At 37.4% G+C, this 15,355-nt stretch overlaps 1 protein-coding gene across 1 annotated transcript; it reads right to left on the reverse strand.

Moving 5' to 3' along the window:
- Nucleotides 1–634: 634 nt before the first annotated feature.
- On the reverse strand, nucleotides 635–11,185 carry cd63 (CD63 molecule). The gene is made up of 8 exons (XM_032520096.1): nucleotides 10,933–11,185; nucleotides 9,496–9,582; nucleotides 4,193–4,381; nucleotides 2,835–2,909; nucleotides 2,645–2,743; nucleotides 2,286–2,429; nucleotides 1,224–1,307; nucleotides 635–1,008 (listed from the first exon to the last, which is right to left on the reverse strand). Exons 2-8 carry the CDS (start codon nucleotides 9,559–9,561, stop codon nucleotides 943–945), a joined length of 723 nt encoding a protein of 240 aa, XP_032375987.1. The 5' UTR covers nucleotides 9,562–9,582; nucleotides 10,933–11,185; the 3' UTR covers nucleotides 635–942.
- Nucleotides 11,186–15,355: the final 4,170 nt, after the last annotated feature.

Consider the following 15,355-nt stretch of genomic DNA (forward strand, 5'->3'; position numbering starts at 1 on the left):
GTGTGGAATGGTAAAATAGTTTGGACTCATTCCACTTATAAAAATACAATTGCTTTTATGTGCGCGTGTTATTACATGTACACATCAAACACGTACTGTAGCTTCTCTTGCATTTACCTCACTTTGTGCTCTGTTCGTACTTCTTTACAATTATAAAGATGGCCAAAGGGGAATTTTGTTGCAACTGTCAAAAACGTCAAATATGGAACTAAATGAGATGTGATGGCACTTTCTTTACTTGCTTTGGCGGCTTACTATGACATTATCTCATCCTGGTCCCACCACACTTGTGCACAGAAGTTCATTGAAGTTTTTTTGTATTACTTCAGGGTGTCAGTAACAAGAGGAACTGCACATCCCCTGCACTGTGCAGTGTGAAAAAGAACATGACATCTCCTTCCTGTGTTATTTTGCAAGAAGTGGCACAATTATTCTAAAATATAAGTTGCAAAAGTTCTTTTCTGTTTTATTTTATTTAAAAAATATATATATTATTTGCTTAACAGGTTTGGAATGTTATGTTGTTGAGTCATTACTATACACATTGTACTGTAATGGAACTGTGTCTGCAATAAATACCTTTTGGGTGCATATATTTTCTGTTTGTATTTACACTTAAAGCAAATTCAGGAGGTAATTTAAAGAGTCTTTAATAAAAACAGAAACTGGGAACCAGCAGAACATATAAAACAAGGTCTTAAGTCTAAACAGAACAAGTAATGTGACTAATGTTAATATTCCTCAAGCAACAAGAATTTATGCTGACAAAGTGAACATTCTGTCTACTTCCTAAACACATACAGCATCAAAGCAGAGATGTTGTTAACCTGTGAAAATACAAGACTAAATCTATTGTGCTTTGCATTATATCTGAAGTATAAAATGAACATATTTAAGTTTTCCACAGCTCCCAATAACCGCGACCTGAAAGGACAACTCCTACTACATGACTTCGTAGCCGCTACGGATTCCTCTCATCAACAAGCAGGCAAACGCGATGCCCATTATCTGGAAGGAAAACAATCACAAGACAGAGAGGACGTTGACATAATATTAACAGATCAGTTTTATTTATTTAGACTTGTAAATAACTTTATATCCTATAGCACTTTTAAAAGCAAGATAAAACCACCAGACGTGACAATACAAATGCAATAAGACAGATCAAATTTTAAAAAATTAGTTGAAATTAATACAAAATATTTTCCACTGATGTTACGTACCTGCAGGACGGCGATAACAATAGCGGCAACTATCACCCACAGCATGTTTTTCTTCAGATAAGCCACCAAAGCCTCACCACAACCCTACAACAAAAGAAAACCCCAATTTAGATTCAACATTTTTGGGCATTTTAGGCCTTTCTTTGTGACAGGACAGCTGACAAAGGAAAGGGGAGAGAGATGGAGAATGACACGGGCCGCATCGAGGACTGAGCGTCCATACATGGACTGCACATGTGAGCTACCCAGGCGCCCAACATGGACATTTTCACTGGTTTACTTGGAGAGTAGCTGCTTCGGGATAAAACTTTGACTTCTTTTTATAACTGTTGTGTTTTATTAACTTTGGCTTGACTGCCTCTTTTTCATTGTTTCTTTCTTTCTATTTTTTATTTTTTAGATAGGACAGCTAGGTAAGAAAGGGGAGAGAAAGAGGGAATACATGCAAGAAACAGTCACAGGTTGATTTTGAACCCTGGACCTCTGCATCAAGGCATAAATCTCCAAGTATATGTGCGCCTGCTCTACCCGCTGATCCACTGGCTTGACTTCCTCTTTAGGTCCTACTTAAAAGTGGTAACCCTTCACATTGCCACAAACTGTTCTTGCACATTTGATATATGCACCACAGATAATGGAGGAGTTGTGCAAACCAACTTGAACCAGGATTCCCATGACAATCAATGCTAGGCCACATAACTGCACGAAAGAGAGGGAGAGGGGTAGTTTAAGGTGGAATTTGTGTGAAATTCTGCTTATTTTCATTTAATACAGGCATTGTTATTACACCAAATAAGGCTATATTTTATCTTTTACATGTTACATGGGCCATGCATAAACAAATATTTTATTTTGTTGCCAAAAAATCATTCAACATAGTTTGTGGCCAGTTATACCACTGCTGCTGGAGACAGTGTTGAGCTAAAATAGGATTAAAAGCAATACAAGCCAGAGTTCCTGTTCACTGTCCTACAGCCGAATGACAGCTGTATAAAGTTACTGCTAATGCAAACACTACATTTCGTCCTACTGTTGTTCAGCCGTGAACCAGTCACAGTTTACCTCCTGGTGAACTTTGGCAGCGTCTGTCATGGCCCCGACTCCACATTTGGGAGTGACTTTCACACAGCATGAGTCAGGCACAGACTTCTTATCAGAGCTGAAGTCTTTCCAGTCAGAAGAACCGTTGAAGCCACAGCATTTCAACTGCAAATGAAAAAACATTAAATATGTAAAAACATGCCAGCAATGTACTGTAAAAAATAATAAGTAAATAAAAATAGACCTTGTGTCAACAGCTGTAGCTGCAAAGAAACACAATGTCATGTCATGCAGCGCAGACCAACAGGATGCAGCGGTGTGGGGTGAAGGTGTTGTCAGACTGAGTAAACAATGAGTAGGAGAATTTACAGTAAACTCACATCCTCCTGCAGCTTATCCAAGGAGTGTTGGAATTCTGCCGTGCCGTTCTCGTAATCAGAAATCATGTTTTTGAGACTATCCTGGACGACATCTGTGAGCTACACGGGAGACACAACATGAAGTGAAACCACACCTTCTGCAGGGTATTATGTTCTGCAACACATAAAAACAGTGTAGTTCTAAACTGACTTTGTTTCTGAAGACGTATCCAGCGATTACTGCAGCAATCTCAACAAGAATGACCAGAACGAGAAGGACAGTGAACTGGCGAAAAGAAGAAATAAAAGATAGTTAGAGTGACTTACATGAACGTAATTAATATTCTAAGCTACATTACACATGTTTTCCACACATTCTCTCATCCTACCGCAAAATTAAATTCTATTTAACCCTTGTGTTCTCTTCCCATCAAAACTGAAAATCAACACTTTTTAATCAATGTTTATAACTTTTTCTTACGTTTTTGTCCCATTTGTTTTTTCAATGCTTGTCACTTTTTTTTTTAGGTTTTCAACTTATTAACTTTATTTTTACAGTTATCTTTGGAATTTATGGTCAATACACCTCATTTATAGGAAATTATACCTAATGTTTGAGTTAGAAAAGCAGAAATTAGGAATTATTTAGACTAAAATTAAAGGAATGGATGTTGATTTTTCCTCGCCACTGTCGCACTGTTGCTTGCTCTGGAGGAAACTACTAGAAATGTTGGATCCTTGTCAATTCTGGAGTGTGGTCTAGACCTACTCTATCTGTAAAGTGTCTTGAGACAACGCTTGTTATGAATTGATACTATAAATAAAATTGAATTGAATTGATGGTTAATCACAGACTGGGATATTTCAACTTTTACTAAATACTATTTCAAACCACTTCAATGTTTTTTCAAATGCTATAAAATTGATCAAGACACCCCAAAATTAATGAAAGTAGAGATTTGTACTTGCCAAAGAGCGTTGTGTGGAATCAATCATGTTATTTGGTGTAATTAAATAGAATGTTGATATAGGAAAACGGGTCAATTTGACCCTAGGACAACATGAGGGTAAACATATTTACATTGCTACGTTTTGGATGAAAAAATTAGTATCTTTTTAGAAGGTTTACAACACCTCAAATTCACACTGCTCTGGCATTTCAGAGCCCCTAATCCGGAGAAATTTAAAAACACTCCAAACCCCGGTTTGGTTTGGAACTCAACACTTTTGGACACTGACGCCAATGTTTTGCCACCTGATTGGGTTATAATGTCTCGTTCTCTGAGACAACTAAGCTACTAACGTTACCACGCAACTACCAACAAGGGCCAGAGCAGACATGCTGCCTCCTGTTTACCTCGGCAGGGGCATGTCCAGTATATGAGGATGTTCATGAGTTTAAACAGAAATTAGTAGTAAAAAACACTTGTGTGCATGGAGTTTGCTCCTGGCTCAAAACTCCCCTTAAAAACCAAAACGTAGCAATGTAAATGTAGCCTTAATGAGACACATCTAACCCCATAGAATTCAACCTTTGTTGTTGTTGTGTGGTTTAACTATGTGAATTACCGTGGCGACCATGCAGTGGTTCTCTTTCCAGGCACCACAGCAGCCGAAGAAGGCGATGAAGAAAATCACCACGCCGACGGCAATCAGAACAATCGCGGGTCCTGATGCTGAGGCGTTCTTCATCATCAAGGTTTTGTGCAAACCCACTTGAACCAGGACTCCCACCACAACCAATGCTAGGCCACATAACTGCAGGAAAGAGAGGGGGGAGGGGTTAGTTTACGGTGGAATTTGTGGGATAACTTCTGCTCATTTTCATGCAATACAAGCACATTTCTTTGGTTTGAGACAACAAATTATCTGGTAACACAATGGAGGTAAAGAAAGGCTGTAATAATTGTATGAGGGATTTTTTTTATTTTATTTTGTTTTTTTTATTTAGCCACTACTAAATACTTACTGTTGTAGAAATTTTATTTATCACAATGAAATACTGTGTTTGACAACTATTGATCTGAATTCATGTGATTTGAATTCTCTTTAAAATTTCAAGACGGTAATGTTAAATTTAGCCATCATAAATGGTTGACCATCTCAAATCAGCAAGCTAACATTTGCTAACTGAAACTGAAGTGGGCTGACGGAATGTCATTAGCTTTGCAAAAACACCGTTGGAAGAAATTGGCATTTGGACCCAATGGTGGAGCTAAATAAAAAAGGGGACCATGAATGTCTGTACATAATTCCATGACAATACATCCAAAAGTTGAGATATGTGAGTCTGGACCAAAGTGAGAGGAACCAAAGATAGCCAATGCCATCCATAGAGCCAAACTGCTTAAAATACCTAGAGGAGAATTTACCAGTGGGAAATAAAACCACATAAATAGATGTATTAACTACTGTTAGATATCCACTTGCTCATATGATTCAGACTTCCATGTGTTCCACTTGCTTCCATCTGAACAACTCACTCAAACTAAATGATTAAGCACTAATGCTAATTAGATGGAAGGAAGTTGCAACGGTCTTCAGTTCCCGTCTGCAGATGTGAAATGATTAGGTGATAGAATGTCATACACATGCGTCACTGCTTTGGGTGGGGTACCGAGAGCAGACCATTTCTACAAACATTGTGTGGGTGGACTGTTTGACCGTGATCAGATGGTATTAACTGGCTCTAAAGCAAACATCACACTGAATGTTCTTCACTTTGACAGCAGGCTGCCTGTCCACTCAGGGCAGATACAACATGGTGGGTGGAATTCAGTACAAAAAGGACGGGATGGAACCACGAGCTGAGAATAGTCAATTAAAAGATTAGTCCAGCAGCATAAAAATATGTATGTAATAAATACACATTATATGTGCCAAATGATTTATCAACACAATAACACGCAGATTAATCAATAAGGAAAATATTCAACAAGGGCAGCCACTCAACTCTGTGTCTTCATTTATTTTTATTGGACATTAAACAGACCTTCAAGTACTAACTCTAACTGCAGCAGACAAACTAAACTACAAACTCCTTTGCAGGCAGAACCTTGAAAAAAGTGCAAAAAGACTTATTACTGCCATATTTTGTACATAAATGCTGACAGGCTATGAACATTTCTTAAACTGCGGCTTATGTAATCTAATGATACACCAATGAGGGTGTTTGAGTAAGGACGTCACTGGTCAAGTGATCCATGAGGACAGAACGAGGAGCGGGAACAGTTTTGGAAAATCATGCGACTGACTTTGTACTTGTGTCATCGTTTGTGACGACGACAATGTTGCAATGAGCATAACATACTGATAAATAGAGCTTAATTTTTTTTATTGCTATTTTCATTACTCAATGAATTGTTTAGTCTACAAAATGTTGGGGGGGGGGGGGGGAGATATTAAAAAATACCCTTTACAAATTGAAAAAATAATTGAAGAAAATGCAAATATTCACATTGAGTAACTGGAAAGTGATATTTGGGCTTTTTGGTTTTAAAGAAAAAATAAAAAATAATATTGTGTCCGGCCTGGGGGGGGGGGGAGGTCCTAGTTTGCCTAGGAAGGGCGGGTAGACGTCTGGAATACTTTGCTTAGCCTGCTACCCCCACGGCCCGGTCCCAGATAAGCAGATGAAAATAAATGGGTAGATTAATGGAGTTCTAAAATGAGCGCTGAATGTGTAATCTGTTTGAATAAATTATTTTGTCTAGCTGATAAATAATCAACATACAGTATGGGGTTAAACCTCAATGATGCCTATTATCATTAGTGAGTCAGACGGAGATCATGTATTGACCTCTTGATCAGTCTACCGTTACATACGTCATCACACAAAAAACACACACACACACACACATCCTGGCAGGAGGTAGCACAGGAAGAGAGGTTGTTATACAACTATTTCTTTCTGTATTTAATTTAAGAAATGTAATTAGTCAATTCTCAAGGTGTTTTAATAACTTTTTCTTTTTTTTAAGTCAGTATAGCCAAGTCACTGTCAACAAATTAACAGAAGCCCCAAGATCAACAACTCCCAGCCAAACTGGGCTTACTACTGATCTCGAGTAAGATTAACAGAAATGCCTGTCTGTCCGAATAAAAAAGAAAAAACATACATATGAACGCTGGAAGTCTCTGGCCTTAATGGTGTGTGTTATTCATGTTAGCCCACTGAGTACTTCCCTCTTTGTTGGCAACACCAATGTAAATATTTGAGCTTCAGTCAAAGAGGTGGCTAATGGTTGACGTAGGAAAACATAATGGAGTGAACAGGAAAGGCAAACAGAGCAAAGACGGTCACATCAATGCCACAATGGAACAGAATGAAAGTGAATAGAATAGTAATGAAAATAACTATGGGTTTATCCAGGTTATGTTTCTTTGCTTTAGCTTGAACTTATTTTCTTGACGTAAATGTGTAGAGCTGATTATTTACTGTATTAATAATCAGCAACCATTCTGATTCTCAATGGTATCATTATATAAAAATGTGTTTTTTTAATGTACGCACTGAGTAAAATTAAAAAAAAAGTCACTTTAAACGGTTTTCCAACATTAACTGACTTCTATCATTGAGGAAATAAATGAATCAATAAGGTAATTTTGCTTTAACCCCTCCTATTTAGCATTCATGTACAGTATTAGTCAGCAACTATAACTTATCCTAGTCAGTCTTTTTTATCATTACAATTGTGTTCTGCTATATTATTATTCATTATCTGTTTATACAACTACATTATAGTGTGTTACAAACTTGTATTTAATTACTAAAAACTACTGTTTTTTGTTATATTGCATTAAACTGGACTGTTGGACAAAACAAGACATTTGACTAGCTAGCATTATAACGTGTGTTACAAAGTGGCGCACGTTCGTCACAGTAGTAAAGGCTGGACAATAGAGTTGTTTGGAGCAGTTTGTGAACAGTGTTTTCTGTTGGAAATGGGAAGTCCTGGGGGGGGGGGGGAGACTTTGGGCTTTTTCACTTTGTAAACCTATAACATGCACAAAAAAGATATATAACACAATAAAGGAAAGGGGAAAGCATAATATGAACACTTCAACCCCTCCTATTTAGCATTTGAAGCAAAATATAATCATTTAATAAATGTTTACACTAAATATTAAGATTATTAATATACAGTATTTGCTAACAAATATACGTTCTTGTGTAAATGGGTTCATTTATATAGCGCTTTTCTAGTCTTAACAACAACGCAAAGGACTTTTACACAGTATAGGCCCCATTCACACCCGCTCCTACACCGGGGGCTGAGGCTGCCGTACAAGCTGCTCATCAGATAAACATTCACACACCGATGGTGCAGTGGCATTCAGTGTCTTGCCCAAGGACACTTCGAACATGGGACTGCAGAGCCAGGGATCGAATCTTTGACCCTCCGATTGGTAGACAACCGCGCCACCACTTGAGCCACATCATGACAGTTTTTTTTGTATTATTACAACTGTGTTTTATTATATAATTAGGGCTGGGAACATAATTCAATACTTTTTAAGTAATAACCAAATTGCTTCCTTAGTATCCAGTATCTAAAAAATGCCTCGTCATTCAATACCAGTTTTCAATACCTAAGGAGGAGTACATCTCATCAGCGTCAGTGAGCCAATGAGCATGCAGCGTGCTTCTACCAAGATCTAGTAATGCTGCTGATTTGCTGTCTAACATTACACGTCATAGAGGAATGCTGGGAATAACTCTATGTCACGCACAGAGATGTGGGGCTCACATAGCAGGAGCTGACAAATACATAAAAAAATTGTGCCATAATGTGTAATGTTGTAATTTTTATTTTTTAAATAAATTTGAAATGGTATCAAAAAAGTATTTTTCAGGAACTCTTATCAAAGTCACGGTATTGGTACCGGTATTAACATTTTTGAACGATACACAGCCCTGATAAATTATCCAGCTGGACCGAATTTATTATTATGTGTTTATACACCAGCCACCACATTCATTTTCCAGTTATTCTCTCAATTACATTTGTCTATAAAATGTTGGAAAGTTAAAAAAAAAAATGCCAGAGTGACATCTGCAAATGTCATGTTTTGTCTAACCAACAGTCTCAAGATATTCAGTTTATTACAACAGAACTAAAATACAAAACGTGGATACCATCAATAATATAATACAAATAAATAACTGTTAGTTACAGTCCAAAATGTGCACTGAGTGGAGGGAATAAATAAATCTTTGTCATTCTGTACTTCCTCCTGTCCTGTGTGAGATAATCGTGAGTGTAACTGTGTCAGTAAAGGAGGTGAGAGAAAAAAAAAAATCTGATCAGGAATGAAAGGTGTTTATCTGGAATCTCTCCAAAGTCACATGAGTCTGTGACATTTAAAAAAAATCTGGTCATAAGATACACATTCCATCATCACCACTTACTGCTCAAACATGACAATAAACAGGCAGGTTCTACCAGGAAATGCTCTGCTTAAACCAGGAAGTATGAGACGAATGTCCTCGTGTTCATGTTCCCTTCATGCTTTCAAGAAATTGGTAACAAACAAACATGTGACCCAGTGAGTAAGTGTTTAGAAATAAGTCAAATGTAGCTTGCCCATCAGCTGATTTTGTGTAAAAATAAAGCAGGCAAAAAAGAGAAATGTTTCATTAACTAGTCCGTATTTCAGCCTGCCAAAAAGATACACTGATGTATTTTGATAAGACAAAAATCACATTGGAGAACATCCCCAGGCCTTATTTCCGGTTAGCTTCTTTGTTGCTTTCATTTTGGCAACCACAAGCTCCATTAACTTTGCACTTGGATTGTGGAAGCAGATCTGCTTCCACTCTGCTGCCTTTTGATTGTTAACATTAAAATAGATAGTAAGCTGTTACTCACCCAGAAAATGAAGTTGAAAAAGAAGAGCAGGAACTTGACACATTTCATTCCCCCCTCTACACCCATGGCTGACGACAATATGGGTTCCTAGAAGAAATATATACATTTTATAAAAAACACACTTTTTCAAGGCAGAATTATATGAACATTGCCTCAGCTGTAACAAGGGCAGCCGCATCCATGACAGGAGTCATTTGATGTCTGAATGCTACTTGAGTTATAAAAGGCCTTGAACATTAACTGGACAGCTGTGACAGCACATTTTAGTTTCCATGACATACGTAGGTCAGTGGACCACACATGTCCCCATTGTTTGGCCGAATTTAATTACAACCAAGGCGATGGATCATCCGGGCTAGACTACTGCCCTTTCCTTTTCACCTGCCTCAGCAAGTTGTCCCTGGACCATGCCATGTAAGGCTGCTGCGAAGCTGTTGAACAGGTCCAGCAGCCACTCCCATGTTATCCTCTTTACACTGGCTTCCTATCAAGTTCAATACTCATTTTAAAGTCCTTGTTCTGGCCAGGTAACTGTGTACTTCTCTAACCTGCGCCATCCTTATATTCCCATCTCGGTGTCCCTCGCGCTCTTCTAAAAACTAACGGTGACCATGTTGTCTTTACACATCCATGGAGCGTGCCTCTAAAAATGGCCTGCGACACCGTCGAACGACCGTCCTATTGTCGTACTTTTTGTGGTCTCTGTAGACGATTTCAAAAGCAGCTATAGACTCGTTTAAAATTGCCTTTGTCTCATGTTTGTAATTCAGTTTGTTTTTAAGTTTTATGTTACTGTTTTAGCTCATTTTTGTTTGGTCTTATGGACTTTTGTTCTGTAAAAAGGTGCTATGTCAAATAGCCTAAACGTATTACCCATAACGTTAATTAAATGAAAAATACAAATCAAAGTTTAGAGCCAACGCTACTTTGTGTAAACAGTAAATTGGCCCTCAAAAAAGGGACAGGTCTGTACTTTAAATATATTAAATGATGTTCAGGTCCAATAACACATCGTCTGGACCCCTGGTAAGATCAAAAGTTCCATTTTGAGGAAGAAGCAGAGCCCGTCCTCCCCTTTAACTGTCTATGGTCCTCCCCCGGACCGTAAATCGCCGCTCGGTTAGCAACAATACCAGTTTTGTCGCAGGCCAAATAATTACATTAACCACTTTCTCTTATTGAATTTGTTCAGCTTAGACAACTAAGTTAGTCCTACATAAACACAAACAGCTAGACACGTTTCCTCCACGACTGTACAAGTGTGGAAAAACTTCCTCTTTTTAGCTAGGTTAGCTAACTAAATAACGTTAACTCCTTTTTTAAGGAAACTCATTAACCGTTCGCTAAACGCTCCGTTTCAAAATTGTTACTAGTAAAATAGTAATAATAACGAATAAAAGTCCGTTATTTCAGTGGTCTTTTGAGGTCTAACGTTACCTTTGTGTGAAGAAGTCTTAACAATCCAGCAATGAGAGGCGCAGACGACAATGTGTTGAAATTTAGTTCTAACTTGTGTTTATAGTTCCTCCCTCCTCCCTCGGCTTCTTTACTTTCCGCCTCCTCTTCCCGACTTCTCCATTTGTCGCCCTAAACTAAATGCTGCCTTCAGGGTCTTCTCGTTTAATACACAACTCTATTAAAAAAAACGTCCACTGGGCCTGCTCGCTGGTACTCATAAGTGGGAAAAGAAGAATTCAGATATTTTACCAAAGTAAAAGTAGCAACAATGGTGGGTCGTTACTAAGTACCGTACTGAAATACCAATTTGAGGTGCTTGTAGCCAACTTTATTTGAGTAATTACATGTTCTGTCATTGTGCTACATTTTTCTCCACTAAGCCTATATCTAGCCTTGTTAAAATCTTTAGTTATTAGTTTCTTTGCAGATTCAGATTATCAAAACAAAATAAAATGAATTTATAAATGACGATGTGTTATAGATTAAACTACCCAGCAGTATAATATAGGCCTATCAGAAGTAAACGCGCTCATTAAGCAAAAATGGTCCATTTGACAAAAAAGTATATTTGTGTATATTTATGCATAACTGTTGATGCATTAATGTGTACATAACTTTCATGTTGCAGCTGGTAAAGGTGGGGCTAATTCCAAATAAATTATATACTACTGGGCAGCTTCATCTATAATACACCATAGTTCATCACCATATTCTTTAATAATCTGAATAATAAGGGTAATGCTGTTACTCATTAATAGATGCTTAAAAAGTCATTAATAATAGATTTTGGTTCAGGAGATTGACACTGACACATTTACAGAAATGTTGTGCATTTTCCTTATAAATAATAAATAAATTAAATAAATCTCAAAGTCACATGCTGCTCGTAATAGTGAAATACACAAAAGGAAGAAAGGCAGTGTGAAATATATGAATGAGATTATTATCCCACAAATTGAAATGAAACACTGTAAGTCATGTATTTATTTTATCTATATTATTGTAATTTATTTTATGCCTTTGATGTTTACGTAGCCAACCTTATGCTTTTATTTCTTTTTTAATAATATTTGTTGTTTTTTGTTTAGGCCACTTGTAATTGTAATTGTTACATATTATAGATATATTATCAATATAATTCCTCTCTTCCTTAGGTGAGACTCCTTCTATAATAACCCTAGGGGTTTTCTTAATCTCACCTGCACAGTCTTTATTTTTAATTTTTTTTTTATTTTTAACATTTCCTCTTTTACACGTTGACTGACTCCGGCTGCTGAATAACGGTTCTTGAGCAATATGTTCAAAGAATTCAAATGACACTCAACTTTTTGTCAAAAAGCAGGAACCATTTCAAATTAACTTTCAAATTGCATGTGCTTTACTTTCAAACCTAAGATCATTTTTGACAACGTAAACGATCATTACTCTCATAACCATGTTATTACATTGTCATCCTTCTAACTCTTGATTATGCTTTACAAGTGGGGACCTCTGAATATTAGAAAAGATACGTCTTATCAGCATTGATATAAAATATCTTATCTATATCTTATATAGCTTTATCCAAATCGTTTACCTCCATTGTCTCATTCATATCTGCTTTATGGCCATAAGCTTATCAAAAATCAAACAACTGAGTGACCCACATCTCTGAGCAAACCATGATGGGCCTATAATATGAGCTTACACTTTATCTCATGCTCAGGAACTGAATTTACAGAAACATTTCATTTGACTGGAACAAGTATGAGTGTTGGTTCCAATGACACATCTAAAGCAGAAGGCTTCAGGTTAAACCTCCCTGTGAGCTGTGGAACCACAATGACAAGGCAACTGCAGTGCATCATCATGTGGTTAAGCTATTTGTACACCCAGTGGTGTAGTCCAACATATTTTTTTATTTGATTGGAACAATGCACGTTAATCGACGTTTCTTTAAATGTGCCTGTGATAGCCAGTGTTAAAAAACATCTAACTGCGTGTTCGTTGAATCTCTAAAGAAGAAGACTTTGGTCCCATGGAGAATTAACAAAAGGTTTAATGACACAGCACGATGAAAATGATATGGCAAAGACAATAAGACACAAAACATAATAACACTGCAGCTGACAGCGGACTTGATCCATACTTCTCCTGGATGGAGTCACATGAGACCAGTCCTGAAAATTTCCAAATCACACACATTTATTCCCTAGAGTAGAGGGTGGTTCCACAAGTGAAAACTCTCCTTATTGGTCAAATGAGACCACATCTGGCCACGTGTCACCTATTTTCAAACTACCTGAACACACATTCTTTGTTCCAATCAAGTCTGGCCCAGCAGGGGCGGATCCCAAAGGTTGGGACAGCAATTACCTTTCCTGTGGTAACAAAGAGTTCCCTCATATATGCTAAATGATAGATATGGCATAATCAATTCTTTAGAGACAGAGTAAGGTATACTTTACTTCATATTTTATGCAAGTATACGCAGTATACCCATTAAGAAAGCTCCAGGAGTTCCACATACTCACTTAAAAATGTGCTATGAAATGTAACAACAGACTTTGCATTATTATTTTGATATATTTTGAATTGTCATCTTTTTTTTTTTCTTCGCATAGTCTAATTTAAGGTTATTTCTACAGTAAATTGGTCCATAATGTGTTAGAATGCAGGAAAGGAAGTCATTGATTCTTAAAATGTTCCTGGAGGATGACACCCAGACCCCCCTCACTATGATATGTCCCCCTCATCCTGGCCCCTACATACCCACTACAATGCATTGTAGACTACACCACTGCATAGGCCTGCAGGGCAGTGGTTAAGTGAAGAATGAGACTGTACAGCCATGCTAGGAGCTCTGTGACACTCTACTTGGGCACAGTGGTACTTTGAGCTACATGCTAACATGCTCAAAATACTGATGTTAAGCAGTTATTATGATCAACATTTTCCCCGTCTTAGTTGAGCGTGCCAGCATCACAGAAGTCAGCGGGATTCATCCTCTGGAGACCATGAATGTATGTACAAAATACCTTGTCAATCCACCGTTGTTGTCTGTGGTTTGGATGTTGCAATGTGCAGAGAGCCTGTTCAGCCTATTAGTCACAGCGTATCTGGGCATGCATGGACAAATATTTGCTATTCCGACAACCTTTGTGGTTTTTTTAATTCCATGATGGTGGTTGTATTGGGTGGGGGCTAGTGTGTAGCTGTCTGTTGGTTGTGTTTTTGTACTGTCAAAATAAAAAAAACTATAAAAAGTCTGTTGGTTTGTCTTAAACAGCTTCTTCTGACTGTCCACACGAGGGTACCACAGGGTTCAGTCAGTGTTGGGCACTTTATTTGATTTGCACATGAATGATCTTGTCAAATCATTTGTCTGTTAAATGCGACAATCTATCACTATGCAGCAGATACAGCTGAGTAGACATGGAACGCTTATTGGCCATCTACAAAATGCTTTCAATTTGACTCCGTCAGAGATAAACAGGTTCAAACTAGTTTTAATTGACAGTAAATCCAAAATTAATGGATTGTTTTAAAAATAGAATACTGCCACCAACTTATAACTTATGCATAAGAGTGTGTCCAAGTCAGTTTGTCTTTTAAACAAAACAAAAAAAGGCTAAAACTGGGTATTCAAGTCATGTTGTAAAACTAAGAAAGGTTTGTGGCTTACACGTAGAGGTATTGTGGAGGTGTAATAAAACTTTTTACATTTAAGATTTATTATGGACTCTCATGCTTACAGTCATTAGTGTGTGTGTATAGGACAAATCCAATGGTAGCCTACACCCTCATAAGCGTATCCTTGAGAGGGCCTCCACATCGCCACTTGTATTTACTTACTCCACCAATGTCAAACTACAGGTGTTCTTGTTTGTACTAAAGGTACAGGTTGACAAAAGACTTTCTATCTGGGCCCTTACATAAACCAATTACAGTAACATTACATAATTTTAACCATGAAAGCATGGACATGCAATAGACTGAAGTGGACAATGTTTCAATTATGTGTCTGTAAAGCTTTGCTAATATGTTTTATTTGTGGTTTAGGTAAACAATACACATTTTCATACTTTATCACGGGGCTGTAATCACGATTGTAGAAATGCCACCCCAACCATATGCAATTAAGAAATCACAAAACTACATTTTAATATTTTTAAAAGCGTTTTCTACTTTGACAAGTACATACTGTAGTTGTGGTGGTGCATATGAATCCCCTTTGTTTTACTTTATATAAGTCTATAAATCTAAACATAGGCCTAGTTGGTCCATGTGGTCTGGCCTTAACTTCATCTCAACAGTCCACTTGGAGAGACGTTGAACAATCCTTGTAAAAGACACTGAATTTTGTTATACCTTTTCATAACAGACTGTAAAAATAAGCTGGATATATAGTATATAACACATC

This window comes from Etheostoma spectabile, chromosome 7 (genome assembly GCF_008692095.1).
Source record: "Etheostoma spectabile isolate EspeVRDwgs_2016 chromosome 7, UIUC_Espe_1.0, whole genome shotgun sequence".
Lineage (NCBI taxonomy): Eukaryota > Metazoa > Chordata > Actinopteri > Perciformes > Percidae > Etheostoma > Etheostoma spectabile.

What these genes read in the sequence shown, in the direction of transcription:
- cd63 (XM_032520096.1), bottom strand. Translation starts at nt 9,561, where the DNA reads ATGGGTGTAGAGGGGGGAATGAAATGTGTCAAGTTCCTGCTCTTCTTT. An exon ending in TTTTCAACTTCATTTTCTGG is followed by an intron (nt 4,382 to 9,495) that starts GTGAGTAACAGC and finishes TCTTTCCTGCAG; the next exon opens with TTATGTGGCCTAGCATTGGT. An exon ending in ACCACTGCATGGTCGCCACG is followed by an intron (nt 2,910 to 4,192) that starts GTAATTCACATA and finishes TCTTTTCGCCAG; the next exon opens with TTCACTGTCCTTCTCGTTCT.